We start from the raw sequence: 19,034 nt of genomic DNA, 5'->3' as shown, positions 1-19,034 counted from the left end.
GTTGAATAAGAGTAGAGAGAAGCATGGCTGCACACCTCAGCCTGCTGGTAGCTCAGGTTTTTATGCTCACTAACCTTAATCTAGGTTACCCCTACCTACTGCAAGGCTGTTTATTTTGCACACTGTGCAAAAAGAAGTTTTTACAAGGCCAGATTGTGTAAAGTTGTGCCCCTGGTTCCCACAGTGGTACCGCTGAGGCTGCTGAACAGCTCGTATCAGAAATGTAGATTAGGCTTTCTGTTTTGTGCTGTTTTCAGTGCTCTCAGTGTAATGATGTTACTGCAGCTATTTTTTTTTTTTTGTACACTGGGGATAATAAATGAGATAAGTCAGGAGAGCAGTTGCAGTTATCTTCCAATTGCTCCCAAACAATGCTCTTCACATGGTTCACCAGAGTTTTTTTGGAGGCTGCAGCTCTGTTCTGTTTTGAAATCCGCACTAGATCCTGCAACAGCTGGGGTAAGGGAAATTTCTGCCATTTTTTCTGACCAGTACTTAGCTGTAAAGGAAATTAAAGAGGATATATTAAAATGGACATTATTAAAAACTGACATGGAGAAAAAAAAAGAAAACAACCTGAGCACTTAAAGGACTGGCTTTGAAAAATTTATGGAAGCTGGAAATGAAATGAATACTGCCCATTCAACCCTACATTCAATCTGCTGCAGGATGTGTTTGTGGCTCGCTGTCCTGGGCTCTAGGCACATATCTAGCACAGGCAGGGGGATGGATCTGCTGGCAGCACTTTGCAGAGGAGGTGCTTTGCTCTCTCCTGGCTGAGGAGGAGAGGCAGCCGAGGCTGCGTGTGAGACGCAGGACTCGTGGCGTGAGAGACGAGGGCACTGATTCACCTAATGTGACTTGGCACGGCTGTGCAGCCCAGTTCTTTTATTCTTCCCTGAGCTGTGCTAAATCAGCTGCACACTGGGCACTGCTCTTTTGTGTGTCTGTGCTCACTTTCTGGAATTCACTTTCTGGAATACACGTGTTCAGTGCTCTGCAGTCCCAGCTCGCTTTCTGCTGGAAAAATCCCAGTCACGAGCAGGGACAATAACGCTGACCTGTTCTGCCTTTGCTCGTATTTCAGTCCTCACGCTCCTGCCTAAATCTGTACATCCATTGATCTGAAATTCAGTGAAGAGAGGGATGGCTGTTAGAGCTGCAGGCTGGGTAAGACCTGTTTTAGGGGAAGATCCATGAGACACGCTGATTCAGTGGAAGGAGCTCCAGTTGTTCATCAGACCTTACAATGTGCTGTTCATTTTGGCTTTCTGTGTGTCACACTGCGATGCAGAATAATGCTGTGAAAATCCTAACACTGTAGGGTCTGGAAGGTCTTCCCTTCAGCATGAAGGCAAGCCTAGGGTTCAGTTCTGAAGCCATGCCTAATGGAGGCTGTCATGTGCTGTGAAGGGCTTTTAAAAGCCTGGCTGAGCTTCTGCACTTACCCTGCGGCAAACTGCAGAGGGTATGAAAACAGACACACTTGCAGATTTGAGGCACCCCGGTGAACAGAGCCAGTTTCAACCCACACAAGTGGGTTTTTATCCATGCTAAACACCTTGGCAAAAGACCTGAGGTGAGGAAGCTGGAGAGGGCTGCAGCAGTGGGGTTCATGGAGTCATCTGCACAGCTCTCTGGAGTGTGTGGATGGTTTGGGATGCCCAATTGGCTGAAACTCTGCAGAGTTTGTGTGTTGGTGATGTCTGCTTCTGGCACCTTCAGGGGAAGGTGTTGAAGCAGAAGGAGGAGAGAAGGTAGAATTAGAAAGCAGTCAGGTATCTTAGGCAAAACATGAAGCATTTCCAAAGTGAATGCAGCTGCTCACTGTGCAAACAAGCCATGGCCCACTTAGAACCCCAGGATGACCTCCTTTGCTGCACAGACAGTAAACCATCTGCTGTTTGGGGTCAAACAGGACACCTGAGGAAGCATTTTGCAAACACAGAGTGCCACTTGTGCAATATTTTGGCAAGGGAATTAGACCCTGAGGTGAGCACGAGCTCAGTGAGGATACACCTGAGTGCCCAGAGGCTCGGAGCTTTTCGGTGTCAGCAGAGTTCTGTCTGTGCTGCTGCTGCAAAAAAGGCCTCTGCTGGGAAATAAGATACTTTTATTTTCTCTGAGATCCTAGTTGGTGTTGTGTCAGGGGTCAAACTATGTGGTTTTGGACCAGGCACGTGCCATTTCTGCTTTCTTCACTCTGTTCCTGCTCTGGGATTTCTCCCATTGCTTATGTCAGGCAGGCTGAGCTAGGGAGCACTCCTGCAGCGTGAGCTCATGTCCAGAGCATGTTTGCTGGGATTGTTTGGGATACTGTGACTTGAGAAGAGCCATTCAAAGGTAAATGAAGTTCCTTTCTCCTTTTTCACTTTTCCCCAAGTGAGATATAAAGCTTTTGTTTTATTTTTAATGGTGTGTCAAGGCAGGAATGCTCTTGCAGTGATGCTTATCTTGGGGAGTATTTGTCAGCTCCCACAGAGCCCAGATAGAGGTCAATATTTAGGCTCATTTTACTGCTGAATGGACAGCTCTGCCCTGGGTTAATTACTTGGCCAGCATAGTGGTCCAGCCTTCAAGTTGGGAATAGACACCACTGATTGCCCTCATCCTGTCTCTTTTTGGTGATCATCTGCCTGCAGCACTTATTGTTGGAAAGTCAGCCTAAGAACTGGCAAAAAAAGTTGGATCCTGCTTCCTTGTGTAGCTGATTATCTGTGGGTTTGGGTAGCCTGGGCTTCTTCCCCTTTCAGCTGACCCATTGAAAAAAACAACCTGAATTTTTGTTTGTTGTTGGTACTGTTGGTCTGTAGAACCTTGTGGAGCTAATTCCAGGCTTGTCCATCAGTGCCTGTCGATCCAGACATGTCAGGCCTTTCCAGGCTGTCCATGCTGCAGCAATGCCAGGTTTTACATGTTGTCTGAGTTTGCTGGTGCATTATTTTATCCCAAACATCAGGGAGTGAGTATAAAACAATTTACATCTGCAGAAGCCCACAGACTGCACCCATCTTGAGCCTGTCAGTGGAAATCCAGAAAACGCTGGGGAAATTCCAGAGCTGATGGAGGATTTGTCAGCTGCCAGCAGTGAAATTTTGGGGCTTGTCAATTTAAAGGAAATTCACAGCTCTTCAGCTGGAAAACTGCAAGAAGCCATGTGCAGGCTCCAGATTTGCTACCTCTAAACAAACCTGGGCTCACTCAGTTTGTCTCTTGTCACAGAAAATCCTTCAGGAAGGCTGCTGCTCATCCTGCCTTCAGTGCAGTGGCTGCTCTTACCTACCAGGCTCAAAAGTGACCTGGATTTGTTTTCTGCTTCCAACAAGAGTCTTCCCATTACATCTGTTACCTCTCATGATCCAAAGCCAAAGGATAAACATGCAAACCATATTTTTCAGAAGGGTCAGGCAGAAAAAGAAGGACTCCTCTGTGCCATATTAGCTGGGCAGAAGAGGAAGGAGCTGAGCTCTCTACTTGGGTTTTCTCTGTTGAGTATTCCCAGCAATGTTGTTTATTGGGAAAGGGCAAAAAATGCATCTGATTCTGAAGGAAGATGTATCAATGCTGCAGAACAAAAGATTGTAGCCCTTTCATGCTGTTTTTTCAGTGCTCTTTGCTCAAATACTCTAGTCTTCCAACATCTGAACTATTAATTTAAATCATCATTGGCTGGAACACTTGATAGTTTTTGTCATGTGTGTAATCTAGACTTACTTTGGCTGGAACAGAAACCAGAGTTGGGTCTAAATTAATTCTCCCTGGTAGAGTGTCAAAATCCTGCCCAAGCAGGAATGACTGATTGATTGACTGATTGATTTGTAGTGGTCAATGCAAATAAGGAGCCACTGTGCCATGGCTGGCTTTTAATTCCTAGTAACCCTAGGTCTCCTCATCATATTTCCTGAATTTAATGTTTTAGAAACACATGACTTTGATCGTACTTAGTTCCTTTTTACTCAGTGATTTCTAGGTGCATCTTGAGAAATAATTGGAGCCTGCAGCTCCTTCCCTCATGGTTCACTGGGTTCTTTCCCTGTGCTCAAAAAATGCCTGCCATGACTAAATGTTCCTTCTGGAATTGCTTGAGACAGGAGTGATTCGGTCACATGGATCCCATTTATGCAAAGATTCTAATTCAGATTAAAGAGAATATTAACAGCCCAGTTATTAATGGGAATTGTCTCCAAAAAGTCTTGCCTGGCATAGCATGGGCATCCAGCTGGCAGGAAAGGAAGGAAAATCAGGAATAACCTGCAGAGCCTGCTGCTGAGACCTGTGTTTGCTTGAGCTGCATCCTCAACATCACTGAGAGGAATCCCTGCTTTCAGAGCTGGTTGAGGCTTTTCAGGACAAATCTCTTCTCCAGATGGATCTTTCCAGACTCTCACTCATCTGTCATGAGGCTTTTTTCCCCTCTGCTCCTTTTAACTGCAGGTTTATGGAATTTTATTAAGTGCCATAGCTACATCATTGCCTGTCTTTTAGATTTATCTGTGGCCTAGTCTTTCCTAATTCCAATTTAATGTATTTATGTCTGAATTCTTTTATTTTACAGCCATACCCTATTGTTTCCATGCAGTATCAGGAGCAGAACTTGATACACTTAGTTCCTTTGAAAAGGTCTGCAATAAAACAAGTTCTGGGGTCTCTTGTCTGAGAGCTCTGAATATCTTTCCATTCTGTCTGCAGCTGCCTCACCGCTCAAAAATAGGTGGACAGGAATAATAAAAGCAAACCCTGATCTGGTCATTTGCCTTGAGAGAGCAAAATGCTGTGATCATGCAGAATTTAACAGTACTTAAATCCACTCAGAGTATCCCTGAAGTCAACAAAAAAGATGTGTCCACACATTCCAGCCCCATCCCCATGCCACAGTCCATTGATTTTATTCTTTTCCCCAGAGCTGTTTTGATAGGAGTATAGTGATTAAATATAGGGAGAGAGAAGGAAGCCTTACAGTGAACTGTGCCATTAGGGCATTGCTTGTGCAAAGGGCACATATATATGTGCCCACCTTTTTAAAGGGGAAAAAAAAAAAGCTATTTGCTATCCATGAAAGCCTAGTCTGGTAGATTTATTAGAAGAATGAAAAGGTCATAAACAGATAAGATCAACTTCCTTCACCCACACAGGGAGAGAGGTTGCTACCGTGCATTTTTCAGACTTTGACCACTTAATGTCAGCCTTAATTGTGATTTTGAGATGCTCATTCACAAGGAGATGACATGAATAACCCTATTTCAGAGGCCAGTAAGCTGCAACCCACATGTATCTATTGACTGAAATTAACTGTTCAGTGGCAGTGCTGTTCCTGACCTTAGGCTGGATCATTTGTTTGCCGAGTCCATACTAAATAGTTCAAAACATTGTATATATTGCACAGTTTTGAGATCTGAGAACATCTATCCTTTTAAAAAGAGAAGTGAGTAGCTTTAGCACATTTATGATGAGTAGCTTTCACCTTCCTGCTGTTTATGGGACATCTCAGCACATATTCAGCAGTAACTTCTAGATGAAAATGAAAAAAATTTACATTTTGACAGTCGGAGCCCATGGAAGTGGCACTCCTGCATATGTGCTCCTGGTATTTTAACTGAAGGGCTGCAGAGAGATGCAGGATGAAGTGTTTATGGAATATTAAATGGAAGGGAATTAAAACGAGTCTGGCTAAAGTCAGTAGGTGACAGACACCATTCCTGGAATATTCCTGCCTGTGCCTGACATCACCTACTGAGGTATTTTGAAGCTGTATTTTTTTTTTTTTAATTGTTCATTTCTTTATAGTTCAAAGATTGCAAAACTGGAATATGAGGATGACCTTGGCAGTGGTTAAGGGAATTAATTGCAAACCCTGAGGATCTAATCCATCCAAGTGCAACTGCTGAAGCTGGCAATGCACTCTTCTCTCAATTAGATACTTTCCCCCCTCTCTTTTATGTTGTTTGTATAAACATGCACTCCTAAATTTTATTTTTTTTTCCAACTCTACATATCTCACACCTGGGACAGACCAGCCTTTCTTCCACATTGCTGGCTGGAAGCAGTTTGTAGTGTTATTGTAGTGCTTCCAAAGGAGCTCCTGCATCTTCTGATCTTTCTGTTTCGGAGCAGAGGTGTGATACAAACACAGATTATTTAAATTCTCTGCAAAACTGGGAGGAGAAGACTCTCCCTGTGTATGAACTGGAACAGCACAGAGCAGACTGCATGGAGAGACTGGGGAAATATTGCAAGTACAAGAGAGTACAGTGAAACAGAAATCGGATAAGAAAGGCTGTGTTTGAAGCTGTGGGGGGTAAGGTCAGGTTTTTGGGCTGTCTTGAGACCTGGCTGCTGTTTTTTATGTTCTGAGAAGTCTCAGGTGTCACTGGAACAGGTGGGACAGGACACCTGAAAAATCACCCATTTCATGTGGTCCTGGGCAGTGTGCTCAGCTGACCCTGCTCTTGAGCAAGGGCTTTGGACTGAATGATCTCCAGAAGTGCCTCCCACCCCAGCTGTCCTGTACTGCTGTGGTTCTAATTTTGGTATTTGCCCTCAGAGTTGTTTAACATCTCTCCACTCAGTGATTTCCCACTCAACAGGAATCACTACCTTGTTCCCTGGAACTGGTTCTTCAGCAGGCAGTGGTTGATCCTCACCATCTACCTGGAGAAGCGTGACGTGTCTGACAGTCTTTTTACTGTCTGTTACAAAACATTTGTTTGAAAACCACAATTTTCTGCTCTTACAGTGGTTTTACCGCAGTGCTGGGTGGAAATCCCTGCAAAGGTCGTCACTGACCAAAGCCACTTCTGGTGAAAGTCCCTGCTTGTAAAAGTGTTGAGAAGTGGAGAGATGATCCCTGGCTGTGCTGTTCAGCAGTGGAGAGACAACAGGCACTGTGTGTGTGTGTTTGTGTGTGTTACCACCCTGCAATTACAGCTCCAGTAATTACTGTAACTACAGCAGAGATGCCCACGTTAAACTCTTGGCTCCTGCTCCTCAGGTTCCATCTGCTCAGCTAAAAAATAAGGTGCAAGAAGATGAGAGCCTGGCAGCTCAGCTGCCTGGAATCTCAGGGCTGGTGCACCCAGGAATCTCCAGTGCCCATGGGCAGCCTGGGTTGTGCATTGTTTGTTGTTTGCTCTTTGTGATGAGCAGCAAACCAGCACCAAGATTGAAAGGTAAATAATACAGAGAGACCTAGTGTTACAGAAACACAGGAATGAGTTAGGCAAGGACTTCTGGCTTCTTTTCCCACCTTTTAGACAGTGCCTATGAGAATAACAGAGGACTGCCTGAGAGTCTGCACCTCTCTGCTTGACTCTTGCAGGTTTCTGTCTTTCCTGTCTCCATCTTTCCTTAAGGGCAGCCTCCTGATACCAGCACATTGTAACTAACACAATGAAAAATCAGTAATTCCGGGGATGAAAAGTTCTGTACACATTGCAAAGAACGGTGATGGTAACAAGCCAACAAGTTTCTTTTTCAGTAATTGCTGTTGCCAATTGAAGTTAATATTGTTTCCTATTGGATTAAATTGCAGCCCTTCCCTTGCAGAATTTGCCTGTTTCCTGAGGAAGGAGTTATCTGGTGCTTTAACAAAGGCCACACTAAATAAATACAATCCTGAGCCTTTGCTGTGCAGCAGCCAGGGCTGGCAGGTTGTTGGGGGTTTTGTTCTTATTGTTCCTGACATCTTTGTAACACATTGCTAAGAGCCAAGCTCCACTGTAGAATAAATATTTCTGTGTGTAATTTGTGATAATAGCAGCAATCGTTCTCTCTCTCTGACCTAAGCTTTCCCTGGGGTAATCCTAGATTGGTGTGTCTCTGCTGGGTTTCCATTTCCAAGGCAGTCTGTACTTCCCCATCCCATGCCTTGGCTGCCCTTATCTCGTGGTCACTTACAGTGCTAAACTGCACCATTTTAGTCACATGGTTTTTACAGCAGCTGCTGAACTGAGTGTTTCCAAAAGCACTTCTGCTCTGCAAGACAAATCCTATTCAAATGAGCTGCATGTCTGAGCTGATTCAGCCCTGGGTTCAGAGTCTTCTGGGGCTGAAGCACCTGGGGTTAATCCCATAGGTGCTGGTCTAACATGTTTGCTGAGGGAGGAGGGACCAGGCTGTGCTTTGCTGGTGATGCTGCTGGAAGGGGCATTTCCAGCCTGGAGTCAAACCACTGGCAACTCGAGTTCCACTGGAGAGTTTGTACCTGCAGGTCTCTCTTCCAGGGATTGGAAAGTCTGTCACAATGTCTCGAGAATAGAAGGGGTAGGCAGAAGCTGGAAGGTTTTATTCCTAGGCCTGCTGGAAAACTCCCTGCTGATGGAAGGAATTCAGTTAACAATTCCTCACCCCTTTGGCTTTGTTCAGAAGTGGAAAATATCTTTCTGGAGAAACAGGGGGCTCTTCTTGGACAGGTGCTGCAGAACTGGGGACATTTTCAGTGGGAAAGGATGAGTTGTCTGTGATGCAGTTCCAGAAGATGGTCTGAGAGGAACAGGAGCATGTTAGCATGAAATTATAACAGGGCTAACATAACCTGCTCAGAACTTAGCTGCTTGTAATTATCCTGCTCCCAGCAGCCAGACTGGGTGATTAAGAGTTCCCTCTGTCAGCTCTGCACTGTGCCAGGTAGCCAGTGCTCAGTTCCCTGTTGGGGCTGCCAAATTCTTCAGGAAGTATCTCTCTGAAGAGTTGGTGCAGTGGAATATCACAGAAACATATGTGCCTTAAGTGACTTTCCATCTGGGCATCCCGTTCTTCCTTGTACAAGAAGTTACAATGGTTTAATTAACATACTCTGGGGCTACTTTTGGGCTGCTAAACTGTCTGTGCTCAGATACTCAAGACAAAGATAAGTGGCTTAATCTGAGAGCACAGTTTGTCCCAGCATAGTGACAGTTTGGGCTCTGTTACAGCTTCATTCACACTCAGGGCTCAGAGGTACCTGCTGCGAAGAAAATAACGTAAAAGCCAGTTTATTTCTCAAATAATTTTGTTCCTTCATGGTTCTTTTGAGGTAGAAACCCTGGGAAGAAAGGTGTGTCCCATGTGTTGTAAACATTTTATTGATTACTCTTTCTTTGTATTTGAGATACAGAGCATTGGTTGCTGAGAGAACAGTTTATTAAAGCAACAGGTACTCAAGTGTAGAGCAGAATTTTAGAATGCTGATATTTTCCTCAACAAGCTGAAAATAATAATTGTGCACATTGAGTGCAGTGGTGTTAGAATAGGCTCATGTCATTTTTATCCTATCATTGATGCTGCTGTGGTTTGTGATTTGCTTTTAGGCAGCAGCATTTTAATGGAGCTGAAAAAAAACAAAAAAGTCCTTGCCATTTGGCATTAGAAACAAAAATTATTGTTTTTTCATTCTAGTCGTTAGCTGAGAGAGCAGCTGGAGCTTGAAATTCCTCCATGTTCTTGTAGGAAGGACAGAGCTGCTCCCTCTGCCATGGTCAGCATGAACCAGGTTGGGCCTGTTGCAAGAACAAGTTTTATCTGAGCATAAAAAAACTTCAGTCTCTTATCCCTAATAGAATGTTTGTCTAATCTATTAATATGAGATTATTTAAGTGTGGCTTTTCAGAAAGAGAGAGATGGGGTAGCAGATAACTTGATGTGGAGACTTGAGTGACAATTGAGTTTTTTCATCTCCCTGTGCTGCAGGTGTCGGGGTGTAAACAAATATTGCTGATGTCTTAGTCAGGCATTTGCCATCTGGACATAAAATCTGCAACTCTGTAGTTCACAGTCCGTGAGAAATAGATATAAAACTTTGGTAATTTGACAAGTTGCTTTGTAGGAGGGCATTGGTTATGCCTCTGGCCTCCTGTTTGTGCTGGTATTTGACCACAGCGTCGTGAGGGTGTCAGGGTAAGAGTTTTTCTTCCATGTGTCTTGTCAGCATTGCTCTTGGTTAGGCCAAGCTGTGACCTGCTGAAAGATCTCCTGCACCCATATATTGAGGTAATTTAATAATTTTAATTACTGTCATTTGAGATTCAGTAGAAGTTAATACACTATAGCAGGCAAAGCAAGAGGCTGCTCAGCAGCACTGCTGGCACTAAGAGCAGACTTAATAGCTGGAATTTGTGGCATCTGCTGAGAAGCTCCAAATGTTGAAATGTAGTGCAGCATGCTCTAAATTTAGGATATTTGAAAACAAAAAGAATTTGAGCTTGGGCAATTAAATCCACCTACCAGAATCCCAGAGTTAAGCTGTTGTGTCTGCCATTCCCAGTGCTGTTTAGGTTCAGTGATGATGCCCATTGATAGGATCATACAAATTCCAGAGATAAGACCATAAGAAGAGTTTGAAATTAGGAGATTTCACAGCCTTAAACACAAAATGGAAAAACAAGATGATTTCTTGTCTGGCATAGAAAGACTTCATTGCAACAGTTGTTTTCTTTAAATTCAGGACACTTCTGTTGCTTGCATTTCTCATATCTGTAAGTTTACATGACACTATTTATTCAGTTTTTTAAGGCAAAATGCGAACATGAAACTCTCTTCTTTCCAGTAAAAAGCAGAAACAAATTCATTCACCACTGGAACTTTATCTTCATTCTGCACAGCAACTCTTTGGTGTTTTACGACAAGAACTGAAGAGCAGAGCAGAAGCTCCTTGAAGATTTTGGTGACATGTGTTCATCGAGCAGTTTGCCATTAAGACAGAGTGATGTCTTCCTGCAAAATAATAATTTTAAAAAATTTAAAAAACCACACTGGCATTTATTTGATCCAACAGTCATGTTACTTCTCCTTCTGAACTTTGATTAATGGCAGATTTTGTGTCTTACATGACACTATTAGAAAAGTGCTGTCCATTCATTCACATATGCTACAGTCCATGGGCTTTGAATGCCCTTTATTTAAGCAAATGGACTCTTAAATTACATTATTGGGTGGAGTGGGTACCTGATTTTAGAGCACACATTGCATTATTTTACCTAAGAGAGTTGCAAACCTGCATGTGTTGGTGTATTCTTAGTGCCTTCATGCTAAATTAATTCCTGGAACATCTCAGACTCTAGGAAAGTGACAAGCCAAAAGATTCCTTGGATTTTCATGAAGAAAGCATTGACATCAGCCCTGGGGTGACTGACGACACTCAATGTCCCTGCTCACAGGAGTGTGACATGGCACAGGAATGTCACATCAGTCAAGTCAATAGAAAAACAGGAGTTTCATCAGCTTTTTCTTAGTCCTGAAAGGGAAAGAAGCATCTTAGAATCACCTTTTTGACCTTGAAATGTTTTGCCTCTAGATACCAGTATTCTGTGTTTTAAAATGTCTTATTTGAAGCACTAATTAGGTTTTGGCTTGTGCTGGGATGTAAATGGGAAACCTTGCCCTGTTTATTGTGAAAACCCTTTTGCTTTGGTAAGAATTGTCTTTGTTTAACTGAACAAACTTTTCCAGCCATAATTAATTGAACAGCTCTCAGTATTCCAGAACTGCAGAAAAAAAACATTTCTCTTCCTGGCTCTTTGCTCACACAGCTTTAACTGGGGAGCTCCGGGCAGTTTTCATTAACGTGGCAACGCTCCGTGTCAGGATTTTACAACTGGGCCCTGAAAACCAACTCAGTGATTGAATCTGGCAGCTTGGGTTTGGCTCCAGAGCCAGCATATGCTTTTAACATATGCACGTTGGCAAATCAGATTGAAGTCATAACTAAAAGGGCTGCTATCTCAATCCTGCTCCTGCTGTTGGGAATTACATGTAATGGGCAAAAAAATATTGGGGAAGGAGGAGTCTGGGCTGTGGGTGGTGAAGAACCAGCTGACCCCTGGTAAATCTGCTTGCAGATAGCATGGGATTTTTTTTTGTTGTTGTTGTTTTGTTTTGGTTCTGATTTGGTTTGGTTTTGGTTTGTTTCTGTTAGTTTGCCAATGTAGCTGCTGGAATGCACCGTAGGAGTTACTGCTTGGTTTTTCTGCCCACAGGATCAAGGCTGATCCAAGAATAGCAGACACCCCACTTTGGCTCTCTGCCCATGTTTATCTCTGACTATCACCTAACCTGCTGCTACAGGCTCATTCCTTTCATGCATGTAAATTGTGCTCCTGTCCTGCTCCAAAATGTTCCAGTTTTTTCCTTTGCTGCTGAAATTGTTGGGCATGGCAAGGTTTTCCTGGGTCAGGTTCCTCAGGGTGGGTCCTGGGTACCAGGACTCCACATGTTGGACTGGTTGGATCTTGTCTGGAAGGTGGTTTGTGCTTGCAAACCAGGGCAGTCACCTTTTTGTAAGGGTTGGGAGAGGCTTGGATCTGATGCAGATGGCTTGGCCAGAGCCACTGTTGGAATAATCATGGAATCAGGATGATGGAATGGTTTGGGTTAGAAGGGGCCTTAAAAGTCATCCCCACTGCCATGGGCAGGGACACCTCCCACTATCCCAGGTTGCTCCAAGCCCTGTCCAGCCTGGCCTTAGTCACTTCCAGGGGTGGGGCAGCCAGAGCTTCTCTGGGAATCTGTTCCAGTGCCTCCCCACCTTCACAGGGAAGAATTCCTTCCCTCTGGTAGTGGGAAGCCATTCCCATGTCCTGTCACTCCAAGCCCTTGTCCCAAGTCCCTCTCCTGCTCTGCTGGAGCCCCTTTAGGTATTCCCTGAGGTTTCCCTGGAGCCTTCTCTTGTCCAGGCTGAGCAATCCCAGCTCTGCCAGCCGGGCTCCAGAGACGGCTGCTCCAGACCTCGGAGCGTTTCCATGGCCTCCACTGGACTCACGCCGTATTAATTGAGGTCAGGACTGCAGTTATGTCCAGACACGGTTCATCCCCCAAATTGTTTGCTGTAGTTTTTACCTTATAAAGAGTTTTAGGGCACTGAAGAGTTTGGGAGCAGCAGCAGGAGCAGGATTGGTGTTTTCACTTCTTCTGCATTTCCTCTGTGTCCATCCAAGCTCCAACAGCTCCGTGTGGGGCTAGAAGGACAGATGGAAATCTGTCACATGCTTGACCCCATAACTGTGACCATATTGTCATAGTTAAACTATCATGTATACATTTTAAGTTGGTTTTCATTATTTTCTGCCTCTCTAGAAACCTTCCTCCTGCCTCAGCTTTGCAGATGTTGCAAATATGTTTTTCTAATGAGACACATGGCACATTCCAGAGCAGCACCAGTGATTGTCTCCAGCCTGAAAATGAAATCTTTTCTCTGTTGGTAAAGTTTGTAAAATGTGATTACAATAAATAAACCATAGACTTAAGAGGTTTTTTTTAAGTTTCATAGTGAGTTCCCAGTGATCACTTCATGTTACTTTTTTTTAAGTGAACACAAATTTAGTTTTTCCTTTAATTTGTAGCAACATGAAGTAAAACCTGTCTGATGCTGCACCTTATTTTAAGTGTGGTTTGCAAAGGATGGAAAAGGTGTTATTTCTGTTGGTGGGAAGAAGGATCAGAGCTGCCAGTTCTAGATTTAAACTACTCTTGTACGATTTTATATTGTCTATATAAAAAGGAAACTCTGATGGCAGATTCAGTGGAGAAAGGATCCCAATAAATATAATATTAACCAGATGTCTTTCATTCCATTAGTGTCTGACTGCAGGATAACTCTCTAAACTCATGGCATAGCCAAGCCAAGGCCTTAGTAACTTGATAATGATCCACTAAAATTTGAGAACTCTTATCTTCTGAGATGTGAACCAGTCATTGTTTTAAGGGAAGTCAGAAGAACACTTTTTGGGGTCAGTTGGATGTGATTAAATTTCTTCTTCCTTTTCTGTAAGGATCTGGGCTATCTGCCTTGAAAGATGTTGCACATGTTGAGATGATCCTTGAATAGGGCCCAGCTTGGTAATTCCTATTGTTTTCTCCTGTAAATGTGGGAAGTTCTTGAAATTTTGTAAAATACTTTTAAATCTGTGAGGAATAGCTCCTGTCTGAAGCTGATTGTATTTTGGAGTAACAATTTTGTGTTTCTTCTAAAGCAACATCTCTGTTGTTATTCTATTCACATATAATTACATACTCTGGATATATTTTTTATCCCTGCTGCTTGAAGAGGGGTTTTCATGTTTGAGAATCCAAATTGTAAATATGCCATCTTTTCCACATCAGTGTGCCATGGTTTGAGTTTTGGATACTCTATCTTGCCTCAGAATCCTTTCCCTTCTCCAAGTAATGAGACTTCACTCTGATTTCTTTTTGACTCTGTTGCCATCCTTGGGGTTTTTCCATCTGAGTAACTTTGAGCCACAGTGTTTGATTCCAGCAATAAATTTAAACATTAGCTCACTGCACTGAAAACCTTTCCTTTTTATTTTTTAGTCCCTTTTAAAACCCCACACTGATCTGTAAAGATTTGGGATTCTTCTCCCCAGGAGCCTCTGTATAGTTCCTGTAAGTCAGATATGAGGGGTTACCATGGGCTACCCCACTCTGACCATAAATACTGTGAGATTTCCACGTGCTTTAGTTCACTCAGATCATTTAGAAGGCCTGGGGACAGGCAGGATGGGAGACTGTGCCTGTGTGGCTCAGGCAGCCAGGAGGGAGGTGAATTTTTGCCATTCCCACCTGCTTCCATTAGGACAACGTTTTCTTTCCTGCTTTAGAAGAAGGAGAGCCTTGTTTAGAAGAACAAAGTTTTTCTTTTTTGCTGTTGCTGTCACCGTTGGCTCCTGCTTTGTTTTGCTGTAGCAGAGCAGAAGGCAAAATGAAAAACAGCAGAGAAGAGGTGGGGCAGCAGGGAAAATGTTTTATTCCTCCTTTTTCCCTCCAGGTTGGAGGGGCCTCTGAGCAGCCTGGGCTAGTGGAAGGTGTCCCTGCCCATTGCAGGGGGGTTGGAACAAGATGAGCTTTTCCCACTCCAAACCACTCTATGAGTCTGTGATTTCTCAGCAGTCTTGTCACTGGATCCTCCTGGGGGCACAGCCAGGGGGGAGGAATGTGATAGAATGGCTGTTTTCTGTGGGAAAACCCACTGTCTTCACCTGAGTTAGCAGGTGCTCAAAGCAGAGGAAGGATCATGTGATTTTCTAACTCCCCTGGAGTGCAGTCCTTTTTGCATACAGTTAATTTCCTTTTGCCAAAAATATCTTGATCCCAGTGCTCCTAGAAATCCTCAGAAGCTCCCACTTTGGGGAATGATTTCTTTGTGATGGATATCCCTGAAAGTCTGTGATCCCACAGCTTCTCCTCAAGATGCTACATGTGCTCTCCCCATGCCAGTCATGTCCAAAGCCATTCTAATGAAGGTACCTTTTCCAGGAAAAAGTTATCCTAAAGCTTGCTGTAAATTCCCTGCCAAATCCTGCTTGGTCTCCTTGGCTATTTCTAAATAAAACTAAGTGGTTTAGCTCAAAGGAAGGAGGAAGCCCATAATAAAGTGTGTTCTTTCTCAGAGCACTCTCACCCAGCTCCAAGGTGATCCCCTCAGGAATAGAGCGGCTGTCCAATTCCAGATGGAGGGAATTTCAGAGAACTTACGGGTGGAATATTGACAGCACATGACAGTATCAGACATCAGTGTGATCCTTCATAAGGTTTACAGAAGAGGAGCAGTTCCTGTTCCACTTCCCAGTCCTGTGCACATTCCCAGTCCTGTGCAATTCCCAGTTCATGCTGGCATCACTGCAAGACAGCTTAGTGGCAAAAAACTGGATGAAGCCATGGTGACATTGCACTTCCAAGAAACCTGAGGGTCTGTGTCCCCAGCGAAATGCTGCTGGAATATGACAGCTTCCCAAGGCTGGATCACTTTATGTGTGGAATTTAATGAGCTGCCTAATGCTTCTAAATGTCAGGAAGACCAGAGGAAAATGGCACCGGGCAGAACATGGCACAGGCAGGAGCACAGAGACAGAAATTAATTCTTTAGCTCGCAGCATCTCCCAGTTAATTTTCCATGAAGGTTTCTCCCCTTCCCCTCCTGCAGACTGTGAAATGATCAGTGATTCCTTGGGGACAGATGGATGCCCAGGTTAAGGGCCACAGGGTTGAGAATGGCATTTTATTTTCTAGGAAATTAGTAATTTCATTTATTTTCTTAGTGCGGCATGACCCAGCATTGGTGTTTCATTCAGCTGAACTGCACCTCTTCTTTCTGCTTCAGTCCTGGGATAATGCTGCTTATCTGGTGGAGTGTCAGTGAGCAAAGGAAGATAAAGCTGTTGCCAGAGCATGGCCAAGTTGAGAGAAAGGAAATAGTTGCATAAAAGCAGGGGGAAAGAGTAAAAAGCCCATCCTCAACCTAGAAATTTTGCAGAGAAACAGTTTTTTCAGCAAAATAGCAATTTAAGCCATTATAGTGACCCTCGGTAGAATAATGGATAATAATGATTTATCCAATTTGCACAACAATGCCAGTGGTGGGGTTTGGAAAATCAGGACAGCAGGATGAGAACGTTCTTCCTGATACTGCTTTTTGCATTCCAAAGTCTGCTCCCCTTTGGACACAAGGAGAATCAGGCAGTCTGAGCTGTCACTTTTAAAGCCTTTGGAAAAAATCTGTTGAGATTAAAAAAAGAAACAGAAGCGGGGGGAGGGGGGGGGTGGGAGGGGAATCTTTCTTCTTGCCATTCCTCCCTAAGCAAGTTTTCCACATCCAAGGTCTGCTTGTGTGGAAGCCATTTATAACCCTGGCACATGTGGATTTTCTGCAGAGTGGAAATTCCTTCAGGATAGGTGTTATTTCTGGTGCAGACTCCATGGCATTTGCTGCTGGCTGACCAGAGGTTCTGGCTGCCCAGGGCCCTGAGTCAGTCATCAGGGTTTGATCAGGTTCCCTGCCCAGCAGTGTTCCCACCATGGGAGTGTCCGGGAAGCTGGGATGTGGTCTAAATCTTTGTTTACAAAAGGTGGCAGATGGAATCTCTTGTAAGATGAGCTTTTCCAGTGCTCCTGAGCATTTCCAATCTAAATATAATTTAATTTTGGTGCTTTTAACCTCCCTGGCCTACCTCTCTGCCCTCACCACCTCTGTGGAACTTTGAATCTCATGCTAGAGGCTCTGCTGAGTACATACAAAAGATAAATAATTATTTTGGCTCCTCTCTTAAGTTACCTGCATTCAAAAAGTGTGAATGGCTCTTTTCCAGGCACGATAAGAGTTGAAATTCTCTGGAGCAGAGAATTTGCTGAAAGGCATCTCCCAAATGCCTGTGGACAATTCCTGCTCTTCCCTTAAGGAAGTCGATCAGCTCTGAATTGGATGAGCTGGAATGATTCATCCCATCCCTTTCAGAAAGTCTGGGGAAGGATGAGCTGCTGGGTGCTTTTCAAAGTGGTGATTGTAGCAACCCTGATATTCTGATTTTTTGACAGAAAGGTAAAGTGGTATCAAGAGAAAGTCAATGTCCTGTTAAAAACACCCTGGCCCTGGGCAATCCAGGATCCGGTGCTTAAAACACCTTTGGTTTTGTAGATGCTGTTTCACAACTCAGAAGAAAAGGAAGCGATGGAGAAGAGGGGAAAATAGTGGGTGTGTTTGTAGAGTGATAATGGCAGAGTTTCAGGGTGCACCTCGCAACTGGGAAAATTGGAACAGCACATATTTTTACAGAGTGGAGTTATTCCAGCCTGAAGGGTGTTCAAAGTCCTGATAAAGGGAGTTCTGCTTGTAAATCCCATTATGAATAAATGCTTTCTAACGGGATTGGTGCAGCTCACTCTTCCTGCTCTCGCACATGTACGCAGGCACAGCTTTGAAAATGCCTTTTAGGGCTTCAGCTGCTTTCATTAATGCCCAAATCAGTTCATATTCCTTCATATATATATTTTCCTCTCTGAACTTCGTAAAGGAACTGATCCTTTCTCCCCTCAGTTCTTTTCTTTCGAATGGTTAAATGGGACAGGCGCTTTTTTTAATTTGCTTTCCCCCCCACCCCTTTTTCCACAGCATTAATGAAGTCGTTACTAGGAATGGGAGAGGTGTTTTCATGACAGCTGGCATTTCCAAGCCTTCCACTGGGGTGGCAGGTATCCTTGGGGAAAAATCAAGCAAAACAGATCAGTCTAGCTGTATATGGAGAGCCTGGATATGTTGTGTATGAGAGTATGATGGTAACTGTACATTAATGTGTAATCTCAGTGTTATCTGTGTTCATTCTTACAGCAGGAGTAAGGGGGGCTAATCACGAGCTGGTGCTGCTGCTATTAACTTATTTATATTCCTTTATTGCCTTGCAGCCCTTAATATTGAGTAAAACCTCATTGTTCCACCATTTCTGTGGTCTGGAGGCTCGGGGGAGCAAAACTGAGGATCAGATGGGCAAGATTGAGCTCTGCATAAGAAAAGCAAAATGCAAAAAGCTGTGGGATAGTGGTAATGTAAAGATTAATGGAGGCAGGGCTGAATTAGCAAGGTTTGAAGTTGCAAACAGGCAAGGATATTTTTAGTGTTCCTAGTGGAGGAGCCTAAAAATGATAATAAATACTAAATAATCTTATGGATTATTTAGAATAACACAACTATTACATAAACTGTTTGGGTGACCAAGCCTGAGCAGCTCCTTCCCATTGGTGTGACCTTCCAGTCCAGTTTCCGTCCTCAGGTGGGATTTATTTGTGCCAGGCTCCCCCTTGCACACCCAGGAGCCCACCAAGTGTCCTCCAGCCTCAGCCCTTGTTCCATGATGGATTTCTCCCCTCCCTTCACAGCCCCTTCATGCTGCTGCCGCCGCTGATGGAGTGGATGAGGGTGGCCATCACCTACGCCGAGCACCGGCGCAGCCTGACCGTGGACAGCGACGACATCAGGCAGACGGCCAGGCTGCTCCTCCCGGGGCTGGACTGCGAGCCACGCCAGCTCAAGTACGTGGGCTTAAGCTTTGGGAATCTCCTCTGGTCCTTGGAGCTTCCTAAAACTTTCCTGTAGCGGTTTTGGTTTGCCAGGTTGAGATTTCCCAGTCGTAAGTTAGTGTGGTGGTTCAGTGCTGGCCAATCACCAGCTCAAAAATGGACAGTATTAATGGACAGCATCACTTGCTGCTCCTAAAGAGATGACAAACTCAGAAAGTCCCCTCTGGGCTGCAGCTCAGCTCATTCAGTCTCTTACCAGTCCCTCCACTGCTGGAAATGCC

General features: G+C 44.1%; 1 protein-coding gene across 1 annotated transcript in view; it reads left to right on the top strand.

Moving 5' to 3' along the window:
- Window positions 1-19,034, top strand: part of ABTB2 (ankyrin repeat and BTB domain containing 2) — a 111,656-nt gene that overhangs the window by 76,443 nt on the left and 16,179 nt on the right. The window contains exon 4 of the mRNA XM_030273538.4: window positions 18,613-18,765. Within this exon, the coding sequence (XP_030129398.3) occupies window positions 18,613-18,765 (153 nt within the window). The remainder of the gene's footprint in view (window positions 1-18,612; window positions 18,766-19,034) is intronic.

The sequence above is a fragment of the Taeniopygia guttata genome, chromosome 5 (assembly GCF_048771995.1).
Source record: "Taeniopygia guttata chromosome 5, bTaeGut7.mat, whole genome shotgun sequence".
NCBI classification, from domain to species: Eukaryota; Metazoa; Chordata; class Aves; order Passeriformes; family Estrildidae; genus Taeniopygia; species Taeniopygia guttata.
This window is presented reverse-complemented; position numbering and strand designations above follow the sequence as displayed.